Raw genomic sequence first — 16348 nt, 5'->3', positions numbered from 1 at the left:
AAATATCATTTCATCAAGATTTATTAAATTCACATGAATCGGAGATTGGATTGGTGAAAAAGCCAGGAACAAGGGGGTTAATATTATATATCTATAAAGCTGGTAGGAGCCGTCAAAGATTACGCCAGATGGGCAGGGGATGAATGTATGAAATTCATCTTGTCATTATTAAACTCCCAGAGAAAAAAAAAAAATGTTAAAAAAAATAACAAGCTGGATTTTACACGTCATCCTAAAGCGGCGGTGGCTTAGAACAGATCTGGATTAGTACTTTCTTCAAGGGATTGTTCAGGTTGCAGCTGGTTCCTTGCCCATAAAGGATTGGAAAAAAATGGTGGTATCCCTTAATAGATGGATCTCTGACCCATAAGGAGCTATTAGAAGACCCCCGCTCCAGAGATGGATCAGTGGTGGTAGATGGGTTTGTGGCGGGGCACATGGGATATGAACCAGGTTTGGTCCGCCCAAATCTCACAGCTTCCCTTCTAAGATGAGTGTCTTGAGGTCGGTGGTGGAGTTGGCGCAGAGCACCGTGTGGGACACCCTCCTTTTCTCCACCAACGACGCAACGGCTTCTCCTACCTCCAAGTGACTCACATACCCGGGTCCGAGGCGCTCGGGAGGAGCCACCCCCATGTTGATTTTTACCTGATAACGGCAAAAAACAGCCAATTTTGGAACCATATGATCTACGACCGTTCATTGTGATTATTCTCCGACCCCAAATAAATCATCATGTTAGGCCAAAACTCCAATTTCTTCCTATATCCCTCCCAAATTTAGCACTAACCTCATTCAGCTTACAAGGAACATCAGGATACTCCTCCCGGATCACCTGGGAAAACGCCAGCGCTCCCGCTGCGCCCAAGGTTAGGAATCCAGTGCCCGGCATCAGCAAACGCTCACCAGCGCCCCCTAGGGTCACATGAAAAACTGAATGAATTTCACATAAAAAATACTGGACATTGCAGACATCCAGAGATCTTCAGGAGCGCAACATTCCCTAGCCTTGTGCCGGGGACCAATGTGCTCCTGACGATTGACAGTTCAGACTGGCAGCATTGCTGAGCGCTCGCCGAACCCGAAAGGCATCGGAGGGGCGCTGAAGAAATCTGGTGGTCATCAGGTGTTTAATGCTCCTTGCCTATAAAACCAGACACCACTGATAGATTGCAGAGGTGGCCGGTAACACACACACCCCCTCACCCTCTGACCATCACCTACCGGTAATAAAGGTGTATGTTCCATTCGGATTATCTTTTATCAAGGGAAAGAAAGCCTTCCAGGACGTGAACGTGCTGAGAAGTAAAGTATCCAGCACCTACAGGGACAGAATGGATCCGTGAGCTGACGCCATTATCTGCATTCATTCCTGAAGTTCAGGGACACGTTAGGTATCTATGATTTCGGCACAAAGTGCAGTGACGGGATATATCGGTACATGATAGAAAACCGTTCCGGCTCTGCTACATTATGATTGTAATTGATGGAATATCTTGTATATTTGTCTGTTTGTTTCAGATCCTATTATCACACCTCCGGGGTCCCCCCTTCCTCTACGCTCCCATTGTTGCACGGTCTGATGATCTTTATCCTCTTAATGTTGTGACAGGCGTGGGACAAATATCTGCTGCTTAAGTTCTATCAAGTAGCGTCTGGCTGTTTGACTGCAGAAGTAGCAGTGCTGAGTTTGTAAGATGAAGTAGAGATTAACTGCTCAAAAGTGGGTTGAACACGTGCAGCACACCCGAGTCAGTAACGTGCAGAAGACATGCAACAGAGCAAAGTCACTAGAGTGCAGTACACATGCAGCAGAGCCGAGTCAGTACCTTGCAGCACACAAGCCAGAGCGGAATCAGTAACATGCAGCACACATGCAACAGAGCTGAGTCAGTAATGTGCAGCACCTATGAGCATCTCATGTAGCACCAGTCCTTCTGACATTGCAATATGCGACCTGTCAGTTACATAGGACTGCACAAGTACAAGCTTAGTGCCCGACCTTCAGGACTTAGACTGTCAGCTCTTCGTACAAGCCCCATGCAGCAGGGATGATGGTAAAAGCTTCTAACGATTTAATGACAAGAAACAGTTCTGGCAGCGTACCCTCTGCAGCTCCTGCAGCGACTGAGTGTGGGGCGGACCACCCTGCCACCAGCTGAACCCCAGCGAAGAAACCACATCGGTCACTTTTCCTGCTCTGCTGACCAGAGCCGCTGCCGCCTCCTGCGCCCCCTGCTCCGAGCCTGCACAAAACACAAAAAAGGGGTCAGCGAGCCAGACAGTGCTGCAGGCGACCCCCTCCCCCAAGCAGAAAGTAATATCACAGACTGTGCATGGAAATAAAGGACAAAAACGGAACAAATGCGATTCAGTGTGTGCTCCAGAGCTGAAATCCTGACATTCTTCATAGCCATACAGGTAGGACGCCTCCTTGCTTCTCCTAGACACATCTTACCCACATCTCCAACCAGGGTGTGAAGACTTTCTCTGTACTGCGCCGGCACAAAACTCGTCAGCTTCTCCAAGCGGGCGTCATCTCGGGAAATTACGGCAACCTGGAACCCTGCGGCATAAGACGAGGACAACGCTTAGGACCGGAGATCGGCCGCCTGTCCCATAAGATGAGCTCGGCCCTACCTCGCTCCAGAAGACATTTCACAATCCCAGACCCAACAGTACCGGCTCCGCCAAGGACCAGGACCAGCCTCTGTGACGTGGACATAGTGAGCGGCTCAGCAGCAGAACTCCGGACCGCAGCGTCTCACGGCAATCAGGGAGGTCGGCTATACAGACTCAATAATAATAGAGAGCGTGGCACCTCCCCAAAGACTCCCACCAAATCCCACCCTCCCTGCACCCTCCTCCTGACCCTGCCGCACACCAATGTACCCTGGAAGCCGGCAATCAGGGGGACACTTCACTGCTACAGGATAATTCTACACAGATTGCAAGCTCTTCGGGGGAGTGACTAGACAACGCGATAAGCTCCAGAGCCATTGGCCGACATCTACAAGTGAGCAGCCGACGATAACGGTTTGGAGAAAGAAGGGTTAAAAATTCCCAGAGCAGGAAAAGTTTATAGGGGAAAAAAGAAAAAGTGCCTTATTGTAAGGAAGACTGGAGACTGTGCTGTCAGTGAGCGCCACCTGGTGGTCAGACGGGAAAGGAACACTGGACAAAGTTTTATGTAATGTTACATATGAAATACAGGATGAAAAGTAACAACGGAAAACAGAGGTTAATCAGGAGGATTTCCCAACGGCAGGCAGAAGTGAGTGCAGCTCTGGAGTACAATACAGCAAAAGTAATGCAATATATGTACACAGTGACTGCACCAGCAGATAGTGAGTGCAGCTCTGGTGCATAATACAGGATGTAACTCAGGATCAGTAATGTAATGTATGTACACAGTGAGTGCACCAGCAGAATAGTGAGTGCAGCTCTGGGGTATAATACAGGATGTAACTCAGGATCAGTAATGTAATGTATGTACACAGTGAGTGCACCAGCAGAATAGTGAGTGCAGCTCTGGAGTATAATACAGGATGTAACTCAGGATCAGTAATGTATGCACACAGTGACTGCACCAGCAGAATAGTGAGTGCAGCTCTGGAGTATAATACAGGATGTAACTCAGGATCAGTAATGTATGCACACAGTGACTGCACCAGCAGAATAGTGAGTGCAGCTCTGGGGTATAATACAGGATGTAACTCAGGATCAGTAATGTAATGTATGTACACAGTGAGTGCAGCAGCAGAATAGTGAGTGCAGCTCTGGAGTATAACACAGGATGTAACTCAGGATCAGTAATGTATGTACACAGTGACTGCACAAGCAGAATAGCGAGTGCAGCTCTGGAGTATAATACAGGATGTAACTCAGGATCAGTAATGTAATTTATGTACACAGTGAGTGCACCAGCAGAATAGTGAGTGCAGCTCTGGAGTATAATACAGGATGTAACTCAGGATCAGTAATGTATGCACACAGTGACTGCACCAGCAGAATAGTGAGTGCAGCTCTGGAGTATAATACAGGATGTAACTCAGGATCAGTAATGTAATGTATGTACACAGAGACTGCACCAGCAGAATAGTGAGTGCTGCTCTGGAGTATAATACAGGATGTAACTCAGGATCAGTAATGTATGTACACAGTGACTGCACCAGCAGAATAGTGAGTGCAGCTCTGGAGTATAATACAGGATGTAACTCAGGATCAGTAATGTAATTTATGTACACAGTGAGTGCACCAGCAGAATAGTGAGTGCAGCTCTGGAGTATAATACAGGATGTAACTCAGGATCAGTAATGTAATGTATGTACACAGAGACTGCACCAGCAGAATAGTGAGTGCTGCTCTGGAGTATAATACAGGATGTAACTCAGGATCAGTAATGTATGTACACAGTGACTGCACCAGCAGAATAGTGAGTGCAGCTCTGGAGTATAATACAGGATGTAACTCAGGATAAGTAATGTAATGTATGTACATAGTGACTGCACCAGCAGAATAGTGAGTGCAGCTCTGGAGTATAATAAAGGATGTAACTCAGGATTAGTAATGTAATGTATGTACACAGTGACTGCACCAGCAGAATAGTGAGTGCAGCTCTGGGGTATAATACAGGATGTAACTCAGGATCAGTAATGTAATGTATGTACACTGTGACTGCACCAGCAGAATAGTGAATTCAGTTCTGGAGTATAATACAGGATGTAACTCAGGATCAGTAATGTATGTACACAGTGACTGCACCAGCAGAATAGTGAGTGTAGCTCTGGAGTAGAATACAGGATGTAACTCAGGATCAGTAATGTAATTTATGTACACAGTGAGTGCACCAGCAGAATAGTGAGTGCAGCTCTGGAGTATAATACAGGATGTAACTCAGGATCAGTAATGTAATGTATGTACACAGTGACTGCACCAGCAGAATAGTGAGTGCAGCTCTGGAGTATAATACAGGATGTAACTCAGGATCAGTAATGTAATGTATGTACACAGTGACTGCACCAGCAGAATAGTGAGTGCAGCTCTGGGGTATAATACAGGATGTAACTCAGGATCAGTAATGTATGTACACAGTGACTGCACAGCAGAATAGTGAGTGCAGCTCTGGAGTATAATACAGGATGTAACTCAGGATCAGTAATGTAATGTATGTACATAGTGACTGCACCAGCAGAATAGTGAATTCAGTTCTGGAGTATAATACAGGGTGTAACTCAGGATCAGTAATGTAATGCATGTACACAGTGACTGCACCAGCAGAATAGTGAGTGCTGCTCTGGAGTATACATGATCAATAATGTAATGTCGCTCTCTGCTCCCTGTCACCCTCCTTGCTTTGCACAGTCGCTCTGTGCTCCCTCACTCTCTATGCTTTGTACAGTCGCACTCTCTCTGTTGCCCTCTACTCCCTGTCACCCTCCATTCTCTGTACATTCGCTGTCTGCTCCATCACCCTCCCTGCTTTGTACAGTCATCCTCTGTTCCACGTCACCCTCCTGTCAGGAACACCGCACTGAACTTACTCACTGAGCCAGTGCGCGTGTCCTGAGTAAAGCGAACTGTGCTCAAAGATACCTGTGGAGCGGGCAGCAGCCGAGTAGATGCGTACTTCAGAGCTGCAGGACCTGAAGCATGTGACTGCTGGGGGCGTGGCCTAAACTCCAGAGAGCTAGGAGCTGCAAGAGAACTCCTAGCAGGGTAACTGCGAGACAAAGTTACCAAGGGGCATAGACAGGAAGGATAGTCAGGACATAGCCAATGAGTCATACACAGAGATAGCTGCAAGGTACAAGAGGGGCGAGCAGAGAGTAGTCAGATCACAGGCAATGCGTCCTACACCGGGAGGGTAGCGAAGTACAGACTCAACAGGCAAACTCACAGCTGGGAACAGAACCAGGTCAGAGCCATATAAACAAGCTATAACAACGAACAGGCACACGGAGGTCACCACACTCGGCCAAAGGCAAAAGTATAACTGACAGGGATTGGAGCTTCCAGGGGTTTAAGAAGCTCTCCCATTATTAGAGAGGCCACAATCATTAACCCCAGGTGTGCAGGTCAAAACCTGCACTGAGCTCCAGACATTAACCCCTGACGTGCAGCTCAAAAACCTGCACTGGGATCATGACACCTCCCTGCTCTGTACAGTCGCTCTCTGCTCCCTGTCATCCTCTGTCCTCTGTACAGTTGCTCCCTGCTCCGTCACCCTCTGTCCTCTGTACAGTCACTCTCTGCTCCCTGTCACCCTCTGTCCTCTGTACAGTCGCTCTCTGCTCCCCGTCACCCTCTGTTCTCTGTATAGTCGCTCTGTCACCCTCTGTGCTCTGTACAGTCCCTCTATGCTCCCAGTCACCCTCCGTTCTCTGTACAGTCGCTGTCTGCTCCGTCACCCTCCCTGGCTTGTACAATTGCTCTCTTCTCACTGTCACCCTCCTTGCTTTGTACAGTCGCTCTCTGCTCCCCATCACCCTCCCTGCTCTGTAGTCGCTCTCTGCTCCCTGTCACCCTCTGTCCTCTGTACAGTCGCTCTCTGCTCCCTGTCACCCTCTGTCCTCTGTACAGTCGCTCTCTGCTCCCCGTCACCCTCCCTGCTTTGTACAGTCGCTCTGTCACCCTCTGTGCACTGTACAGTCCCTCTATGCTCCCAGTCACCCTCCCTGCTTTGTACAGTCGCTCTCTACTCCCCGTCACCCTCCCTGCTTTGTACAGTCACCCTCTGTTCTCCGTCACCCTCCCTGCTCTGTACAGTCGCTCTCTGCTCCGTTACCCTCTGTCCTCTGTCCAGTCGCTCTCTGTTCCCTGTCACCCTCTGTCCAGTCGCTCTGCTCCCTCTCACCCACTGTCCTCTGTACAGTCGCTCTCTGCTCCCCGTCACCCTCCCTGCTTTGTACAGTTGCTCTGTCACCCTCTGTGCTCTGTACAGTCCCTCTATGCTCCCAGTCACCCTCCGTTCTCTGTACAGTCACTCTATCACCCTCCCTGCCCTGTACAGTCGCTCTCTGCACCCTGTACCCTCCCTGCTCTGTACAGTCACTCTCTGTCGTCGCTCTGTCGCCCTCCCTGCCCTGTACAGTTGCTGCCTGCTCAGTCACCCTCCCTGGCTTGTACAGTTGCTCTCTGCTAACTGTCAAACTCCGTGCTCTGTATAGTCGCTGTCTGCTCCGTCACCCTCCCTGGCTTGTACAGTGTCTCTCTGCTTCCTGTCACCCTCCCTGCCCTGTACAGTCGCTCTCTGCTCTGTACAGTCGCTCTGTCACCCTCTGTGCTCTGTACAGTCCCTCTATGCTCCCAGTCACCCTCCTTTCTCTGTACAGTCGCTGTCTGCTCCGTCACCCTCCCGGCTTGTACAGTTGCTCTTTGCTCACTGTCACCCTCCTTGCTTTGTACAGTCGCTCTCTGCTCCCTGTCACCCTCCGTGCTCTGAACAGTCACTCTGTCACCCTCACTGCTCTGTACAGTGGTTCTCTGCTTCCTGTTACCCTCCCTGCCCTGTACAGTCGCTCTCTGCTCCATCACCCTCCGTGCTCTGTACAGTCACTCTCTGTTGTCGCTCTGTCACCCTCCCTGCTCCCTGTCACTCTCCCTGCCCTGTACAATCGCTCTCTGCTCCCTGTCACCCTCCCTGCTCTGTACAGTTCCTCTATGCTCCCAGTCACCCTCCGTTCTCTGTACAGTCGCTGTCTGCTCCATCACCCTCCGTGGCTTGTACAGTTGCTCTCTGCTCCCCGTCACCCTCCCTGCTTTGTACAGTCACCCTCTGTTCCCCGTCACCCTCCCTGCTCTGTACAGTCGCTCTCTGCTCCCTGTCACCCTCTGTCCTCTGTACAGTCGCTCTCTGCTCCCAGTCACCCTCCGTTCTCTGTACAGTCACTCTGTCACCCTCCCTGCCCTGTACAGTCGCTCTCTGCACCCTGTCACCCTCCCTGCTCTGTACAGTCACTCTCTGTCATCGCTCTGTCGCCCTCCCTGCCCTGTACAGTTGCTGCCTGATCAGTCACCCTCCCTGGCTTGTACAGTTGCTCTCTGCTAACTGTCAAACTCCGTGCTCTGTACAGTCGCTGTCTGCTCCGTCACCCTCCCTGGCTTGTACAGTGGCTCTCTGCTTCCTGTCACCCTCCCTGCCCTGTACAGTCGCTCTCTGCTCTGTACAGTTGCTCTTTGCACCCTGTCACCCTCCCTGCTCTGTACAGTCACTCTGTCGTCGCTCTGTCACCCTCCCTGCCCTGTACAGTCGCTCTCTGCTCCCTGTCACCCTCCCTGCCCTGTACAGTTGCTCTCTGCTTCCTGTCACCCTCCCTGCTCTGTACAGCCCCTCTATGCTCCCAGTCACCCTCTGTTCTCTGTACAGTCGCTGTCTGCTCCGTCACCCTCCCTGGCTTGTACAGTTGCCCTCTGCTCCCTGTCACCCTCCTTGCTTTGTACAGTCGCTCTCTGCTCCCCATCACCCTCCTTGCTTTGTACAGTCGCTCTCTGCTCCCCGTCACCCTCCCTGCTCTGTAGTCGCTCTCTGCTCCCTGTCACCCTGTCCTCTGTACAGTCGCTCTCTGCTCCCTGTCACCCTCTGTCCTCTGTACAGTCGCTCTCTGCTCCCCGTCACCCTCCCTGCTTTGTACAGTCGCTCTGTCACCCTCTGTGCACTGTACAGTCCCTCTATGCTCCCAGTCACCCTCCGTTCTCTGTACAGTCGCTGTCTGCTCTGTCACCCTCCCTGGCTTGTACAGTTGCTCTCTGCTCCCTGTCACCCTCCTTGCTTTGTACAGTCGCTCTCTGCTCCCCGTCACCCTCCTTGCTTTGTACAGTCGCTCTCTGCTCCCCGTCACCCTCCCTGCTCTGTAGTCGCTCTCTGCTCCCTGTCACCCTCTGTCCTCTGTACAGTCACTCTCTGCTCCCTGTCACCCTCTGTCCTCTGTACAGTCGCTCTCTGCTCCCCGTCACCCTCCCTGCTTTGTACAGTCGCTCTGTCACCCTCTGTGCACTGTACAGTCCCTCTATGCTCCCAGTCACCCTCCGTTCTCTGTACAGTCGCTGTCTGCTCTGTCACCCTCCCTGGCTTGTACAGTTGCTCTCTGCTCCCTGTCACCCTCCTTGCTTTGTACAGTCGCTCTCTGCTCCCCATCACCCTCCCTGCTCTGTAGTCGCTCTCTGCTCCCTGTCACCCTCTGTCCTCTGTACAGTCGCTCTCTGCTCCCTGTCACCCTCTGTCCTCTGTACAGTCGCTCTCTGCTCCCCGTCACCCTCCCTGCTTTGTACAGTCGCTCTGTCACCCTCTGTGCACTGTACAGTCCCTCTATGCTCCCAGTCACCCTCCTGTTATGATTGAGTCACCGTAGGAGGCAAAAACAGAAATGCTAGCTAAGTCCAGAAAACCAGAGAGGTTGGCAGCTATCGGATTGCAGACCCCTGAACCTATCAACACAACTAGCAGTAGCCGTGGGGGGTTCCTACGATGCCCTAGACCCCTCGATCACAGCCGGAGAACTACATAGCCTAAAGACAGAAAGGGAAATCTAAACTGCCCCAGAGCAGACCCCAAAGCAAAAGGCAGCCCCCCACAAATAATGACGGTGAAGCAAGAAGAAAGAACACAACACAGACAGAAAGATAGCTTGGGCCCCGTCTTTGCTCAGTCTAACTAGATAGGAAAGGACAGGAAGGCTGCTGTCTGCAATCCGAGAAAAACCCTATGAAAATAAGAGCCAACAGACTGACAGTGAAAAAGGCCCTGAAGACGCTAGGCTTCAAAAAGACTATGTCAGTACTCAGGAATATTCTGAAGACAGAGCAACAGGCAAAAGAAGAATCAGCTCACCCCAGCAGGGAATGGCAGAATCCAGAAAAGCAAGGCAAACAAAAACAAAACACAAATGCTAAAAGGCAAAGCAGAAAACTTAGCTTTAGAGGAGCAGGAATCAGACTGGTTTCCTAGAAGTCCACAGAGAAATCACCCGCAGGGCAAAAGGGCGTCGGCAGCCTTATATCCAGTCCGTGACTCCACTCAGCCAGTCATCATCATTAGACTCAGGTGCCTGATAATCAGGCTCATTACCTTCCTTTACCAGAATAGGGAGTTCACCAGACTTCAGTGACGAAGGGGAAAATGAACTCACAACAGTACCTCCCCCTTGAGGAGGGGTCACCGAACCCTCAATCACGCCACCAGGGCGATCAGGGTGAGCCCGATGAAAGGCACGCACCAATCTTTTGGCATGAATATCAGAGGCAGAGACCCAGGAATTATCCTCCTGACCATAACCCTTCCACTTAACCAAATACTGGAGTCTCCGTCTAGCCAGACGGGAATCCAGTATTTTCTCTACCTCATATTCCATGTTACCTTCAACCAATACAGGGTCCGGAGGTGCCACCCCAGGAACAACTGGTTCAACAAACCTCTTCAACAAGGACTTATGGAACACATTATGGATTTTAAATGTGACAGGGAGAGCCAAACGAAAAGAGACCGGATTAATAATCTCCAAAATCTTGTAAGGTCCAATAAATCTAGGCTTAAACTTAGGAGAAGCCACCTTCATAGCAATATTTTTTGATGATATCCACACCATATCACCAATCTTAAACTGGGGACCAATGGTCCTATGTCGATTGGAAAACCGCTGGGCCTTTTCCTGGGAGAGAGATAACTTATCCACCACTTGGTCCCAGATTTGGTGCATTCTCTCCACCACAGTGTCAACACCTGGGCAGGCAGAAGGCTCCACCTGCCCTGAAGAAAATCGAGGATGAAACCCAAAGTTACAAAAAAAAGGTGACATCAAAGTGGCAGAACTAGTTCTATTATTTAAAGCAAATTCGGCCAAGGGCAAAAATGAAACCCAATCATCCTGATCAGCGGAAATAAAACATCTCAAATACGACTCCAAGGTCTGGTTTCTTCTCTCTGTCTGCCCATTGGTCTGAGGGTGAAAAGCAGAGGAGAAGGACAACTGAATTCCCAGCTTGGAACAGAAAGTCCTCCAAAATCTAGACACAAACTGAACTCCTCTGTCAGATACAATGTTCTCAGGAATCCCGTGCAAGCGAACCACCTGTTGTAAAAACAAGGGAACCAACTCAGAAGAAGATGGCAACTTAGGGAGTGGTACAAGATGAACCATCTTAGAGAACCTATCACAAATCACCCAAATAACAGTCATTTTTTGAGAGACCGGCATATCAGAGATGAAATCCATTGAAATATGGGTCCATGGCCTCCTGGGGACCGGCAAAGGCATCAACAAGCCACTAGCGCGAGAACAAGATTTAGACCGGGAGCACGTCCCACAGGACTGCACAAAATTCCTGACATCATGAGACAAGGTGGGCCACCAAAAAGAGCGACTCACCAGATCTCTAGTACCAAAAATACCTGGATGACCAGCCAATGCAGAGCAATGAACTTCAGACATCACTCTCTTCTTCCACTGGTCAGGAACATACAACTTTCCACTGGGTCAACGCTCAGGTTTGTCCTCCTGGAACTCTTGCAGAGCAAGTCTCAAATCGGGCGAGATGGCAGAAAGAACTACCCCTTCGCCTAAGATGGTAGCAGGCTTGGTCACCACAGGAGAATCAGCAAAGAAGCTCACAGAGAGGGCGTCTGCCTTGCCATTCTTAGTTCCAGGAAGAAAAGAGACCACAAAATCAAAACGTGTAAAAAACAAGGCCCACCTAGGCTGTCTAGGGTTCAAGCGTTTAGCCGACTCTAGGTAAATCAAATTCTTGTGGTCAGTGAGGACCACAACTTGATGTTTATCTCCCTCCAACCAATGTCTCCACTCCTCAAATGCCCATTTCATGGCCAACAGTTCCCGATTCCCCACATCATAGTTACGTTCAGATGGAGAGAACTTTCGGGAAAAGAAAGCACAGGGATTCATTTTAGATGTTACAGGATCCTTTTGGGACAAAACAGCTCCTGCACCAATCTCAGAAGCATCCACCTCTACCTGGAACGGGAGTGAGACATCAGGTTGCCGCAAAACCGGGGCGGAGGTAAATCTTCGCTTCAGCTCCTGAAAGGAAGCAACAGCCTCCGGAGACCAATTCAACACATCAGCACCCTTCTTAGTCAGATCAGTCAATGGCTTGGCAATACTAGAAAATTTTGCTATAAATTTCCGATAAAAATTAGCAAAACCCAAAAACTTCTGGAGGGCCTTCAAAGAAGTGGGCTGAACCCAATCATAAATGGCCTGTACCTTGGCCGGGTCCATTTCAATAGTTAATGGAGACAAAATAAATCCCAAAAATGAAATCCTCTGTACTCCAAAAAGGCATTTCGATCCTTTGACATACAGGGAATTCTCCCTCAAGATCCACAGTCCGAATATGTTCCACATGAGAATCCCAAACCTTGGATAAGATCAAAATATCATCCAGATAGATAATCAAAAATTTATCGACAAAGTCTCGGAAAATATCGTTCATGAAGCACTGGAAGACAGAAGGGGCATTAGTGAGCCCAAAAGGCATCACCAGGTACTCAAAATGTCCCTCCGGAGTATTAAACGCCGTCTTCCATTCATCCCCATGCTTAATGCGGATAAGATTATACGCCCCCCTGAGGTCAAGCTTGGTAAACCAGCAAGCACCTCTAACTCTAGAGAATAGATCCGAAATCAGGGGTAACGGATACTGATATTTAATAGTAATTTTGTTGAGGGCACGATAATCAATACAAGGCCTTAAAGAACCATCCTTTTTGGCCAAAAAAAAAAACGGCACCTAAGGGTGAAGAGGATGGTCTAATATGACCCTTCTCCAACGCCTCCTTAATATAGGACAGCATAGCCTCGTGCTCGGGTACAGATAAATTGAAGAGCCGACCCTTGGGAAATTTACACCCCGGGCTCAGTTCAATTGCACAGTCATAACTCCTATGAGGAGGCAAAGACGCAGACTCATTCTCACTAAATACATCATAAAAGTCTGCCAAATAGTCAGGAACATCATGCGACTGAGGAGAGGTGGAAAACACCGGAGCCTCACTAAAGGCACACCGACAACCCCAACTCACCACAGACACAGATTTCCAATCCAAAACTGGATTATGAATTTGCAACCAGGGAAACCCCAGAACAACGGCATCATGCAGACCATGTAACACCAAAAATCTGCAATTTTCTTGATGGTCTGGGGCGACCCGCATGACCACCTGGGTCCAAAACTGAGGTTTATTTTTCGCCAAAGGAGTAGCATCAATCCCCCTCAAAGGGATAGGCGTCCGCAGAGGTGTCATAGGAAACACACAACGTTTAGCAAAATACAAGTCCATTAGGTTTAGCGCTGCTCCCGAATCCACAAAAGCCTTGGCGGAAAATGTGGACAAGGAGCAGATCAGAGTAATTGCCAGAAGAAACTTAGGTTGAACACCACCAACAGAAAACGTGTGTGCAAAGAGTTTCTCTCGTTTAGGACAAACAGAAATAATATGCGAGGCATCTCCACAAAAAAAAACACAGCTTATTACGCCTTCTGAACTCCTGACGCTGCTCTCTGGACAAAACTCTATCACATTGCATAGGTTCAGTCGTCTGTTCTACCGGTGGCAACACCTCTCGTGCAATCCTGCGTTCACGTAAACGCCGATCAACCTGAATGGCTAATGACATAGAATCGTCCAGACCAGAGGGAACAGGAAATCCCATCATAGTATCTTTTACGGCTTCTGACAAACCCTTCCGAAAGAGAGCAGCCAAGGCATTATCATTCCAGGTAGTAAGGACCGCTCACTTTCGGAACTTTTGACAGTACAACTCTGCAGAATCTCGACCCTGGTTCAATGCCAACAGGGTCTTTTCAGCCTGATCAATAGCATTAGGTTCATCATACAACAACCCCAAGGCTTGAAAGAATGCGTTCACATTAGTCAGAATAGGATCATATGGTTTCAAAGAAAACGCCCAATCCTGGGGATCGCCATGCAGCAAAGAGATGACAATTTTAACCTGCTGCGCGGAGCTCCCTGACGAGTTAGGCTTCAAGGCAAAAAATAATTTACAATTATTTTTGAAACTCAAAAATTTAGATCGATCCCCAAAAAATACATCAGGTGTAGGGATCTTTGGTTCAACAGCATGCGACGAGCAAGGTAGGCGGAAATTCCCCGCACTTCCGCAGCGAGCTGCTCCACATGATCAATTGCTTTATCTCCATTGAGAGAAAAAAAAAAAAATTCCCCCTACGGCCTCAGAGATATAGAGGAAAGAATATACACACCTTTTTTTTTTTTTTTAAACACAATTCTTTCCTGCTATTGAGTACCCTAGGATCTGCGGTCGGCGGGTGATTCTGTTATGATTGAGTCACCGTAGGAGGCAAAAACAGAAATGCTAGCTAAGTCCAGAAAACCAGAGAAGTTGGCAGCTATCGGATTGCAGACCCCTGAACCTATCAACACAACTAGCAGTAGCCGTGGGGGGTTCCTACGATGCCCTAGACCCCTCGATCACAGCCGGAGAACTACATAGCCTAAAGACAGAAAGGGAAATCTAAACTGCCCCAGAGCAGACCCCAAAGCAAAAGGCAGCCCCCCACAAATAATGACGGTGAAGCAAGAAGAAAGAACACAACACAGACAGAAAGATAGAATGAGCAAAGACGGGGCCCAAGCTAACTAGATAGGAAAGGACAGGAAGGCTGCTGTCTGCAATCCGAGAAAAACCCTATGAAAATAAGAGCCAACATACTGACAGTGAAAAAGGCCCTGAAGACGCTAGGCTTCAAAAAGACTATGTCAGTACTCAGGAATATTCTGAAGACAGAGCAACAGGCAAAAGAAGAATCAGCTCACCCCAGCAGGGAATGGCAGAATCCAGAAAAGCAAGGCAAACAAAAACAAAACACAAATGCTAAAAGGCAAAGCAGAAAACTTAGCTTTAGAGGAGCAGGAATCAGACTGGTTTCCTAGAAGTCCACAGAGAAATCACCCGCAGGGCAGAAGGGCGTCGGCAGCCTTATATCCAGTCCGTGACTCCACTCAGCCAGTCATCATCATTAGACTCAGGTGCCTGATAATCAGGCTCATTACCTTCCTTTACCAGAATAGGGAGTTCACCAGACCTCAGTGACGAATGGGAAAATGAACTCACAACACCCTCCATTCTCTGTACAGTCGCTGTCTGCTCCGTCACTCTCCCTGGCTTGTACAGTGGCTCTCTGCTTCCTGTCACCCTCCCTGCCCTGTACAGTCGCTCTCTGCTCCGTCACCCTCCGTGCTCTGTACAGTCACTGTCGTCGCTGTCACCCTCCCTGCCCTGTACAGTCGCTCTCTGCTCTGTAGTCGCTCTCTGCATCCTGTCACCCTCCCTGCTCTGTACAGTCACTCTCTGTCGTCGCTCTGTCACCCTTCCTTCCTTGTACAGTTGCTCTCTGCTCCCTGTCACCCTCCGTGCTCTGTACAGTCCCTCTATGCTCCCAGTCGCCCTCCGTTCTCTGTACAGTCGCTGTCTGCTCCATCACCCTCCCTGGCTTGTACAGTTGCTCTCTGCTCACTGTCACCCTCCTTGCTTTGTACAGTCTCCCTCTGTTCCCCGTCACCCTCCCTGCTCTGTACAGTCGCTCTCTGCTCTGTCACCCTCCGTGCTCTGTACAGTCACTCTCTGTCGTCGCTCTGTCACCCTCCCTGCCCTGTACAGTCTCTCTGTCACCCTCCCTGCCCTGTACAGTCCCTCTCTCTGTCACCCTCCCTGCCCTGTACAGTCTCTCTCTGTCACCCTCCCTGCCCTGTACAGTCTCTCTCTGTCACCCTCCCTGCCCTGTACAGTCTCTCTCTGTCACCCTCCCTGCCCTGTCTCTCTCTGTCACCCTCCCTGCCCTGTCTCTCTGTCACCCTCCCTGCCCTGTACAGTCGCTCTCTGCTCTGTAGTCGCTCTCTGCATCCTGTCACCCTCCCTGCTCTGTACAGTCTCTCTGTCACCCTCCCTGCTCTGTACAGTCTCTCTCTGTCACCCTCCCTGCCCTGTACAGTCTCTCTCTGTCACCCTCCCTGCCCTGTACAGTCTCTCTCTGTCACCCTCCCTGCCCTGTACAGTCTCTCTGTCACCCTCCCTGCCCTGTACAGTCCCTCTCTCTGTCACCCTCCCTGCCCTGTACAGTCCCTCTCTCTGTCACCCTCTCTGCCCTGTACAGTCCCTCTCTCTGTCACCCTCTCTCTCCTCTGTAGAGCCTCTGTGTCACTCTCTCTCCTCTGTACAGTCCCTCTCTCTGTCACCCTCTCTCTCCTCTGTACAGCCTCTCTATCACCCTCTCTCTCCTCTGTACAGTCTCTCTCTGTCACCCTCTCTCTCCTCTGTACAGTCTCTCTCTGTCACCCTCTCTCTCCTCTGTA

At 49.7% G+C, this 16348-nt stretch overlaps 1 protein-coding gene across 3 annotated transcripts; it reads right to left on the bottom strand.

The window, feature by feature from the left end:
* Window positions 1–5: 5 nt before the first annotated feature.
* LOC141096901 (uncharacterized) lies at window positions 6–15573 on the bottom strand. 3 transcript variants are annotated; one of them, XM_073583815.1, is made up of 6 exons: window positions 15050–15573; window positions 2459–2566; window positions 2107–2246; window positions 1225–1321; window positions 791–915; window positions 6–648 (listed from the first exon to the last, which is right to left on the bottom strand). In XM_073583815.1, the coding sequence occupies exons 1-6, from the start codon at window positions 15120–15122 to the stop codon at window positions 472–474; spliced, it is 720 nt and encodes a 239-aa protein (XP_073439916.1). In that variant the 5' UTR covers window positions 15123–15573; the 3' UTR covers window positions 6–471. The 3 variants fall into 3 exon arrangements, with proteins under 3 accessions (XP_073439916.1, XP_073439921.1, XP_073439907.1); XM_073583820.1 differs by lacking the exon at window positions 15050–15573 and adding an exon at window positions 2683–3657; XM_073583806.1 differs by lacking the exon at window positions 15050–15573 and adding an exon at window positions 2641–3647.
* Window positions 15574–16348: the final 775 nt, after the last annotated feature.

The sequence above is a fragment of the Dendrobates tinctorius genome, unplaced genomic scaffold (assembly GCF_039654945.1).
Source record: "Dendrobates tinctorius isolate UK_male_01 unplaced genomic scaffold, ASM3965494v1 ptg000009l, whole genome shotgun sequence".
Taxonomy (NCBI): domain Eukaryota; kingdom Metazoa; phylum Chordata; class Amphibia; order Anura; family Dendrobatidae; genus Dendrobates; species Dendrobates tinctorius.
This window is presented reverse-complemented; position numbering and strand designations above follow the sequence as displayed.

What these genes read in the sequence shown, in the direction of transcription:
- LOC141096901 (XM_073583806.1), bottom strand. Translation starts at nt 2,725, where the DNA reads ATGTCCACGTCACAGAGGCTGGTCCTGGTCCTTGGCGGAGCCGGTACT. An exon ending in AACATACACCTTTATTACCG is followed by an intron (nt 916 to 1,224) that starts GTAGGTGATGGT and finishes ATGTGACCCTAG; the next exon opens with GGGGCGCTGGTGAGCGTTTG. An exon ending in TTCCTTGTAAGCTGAATGAG is followed by an intron (nt 649 to 790) that starts GTTAGTGCTAAA and finishes TGCCGTTATCAG; the next exon opens with GTAAAAATCAACATGGGGGT.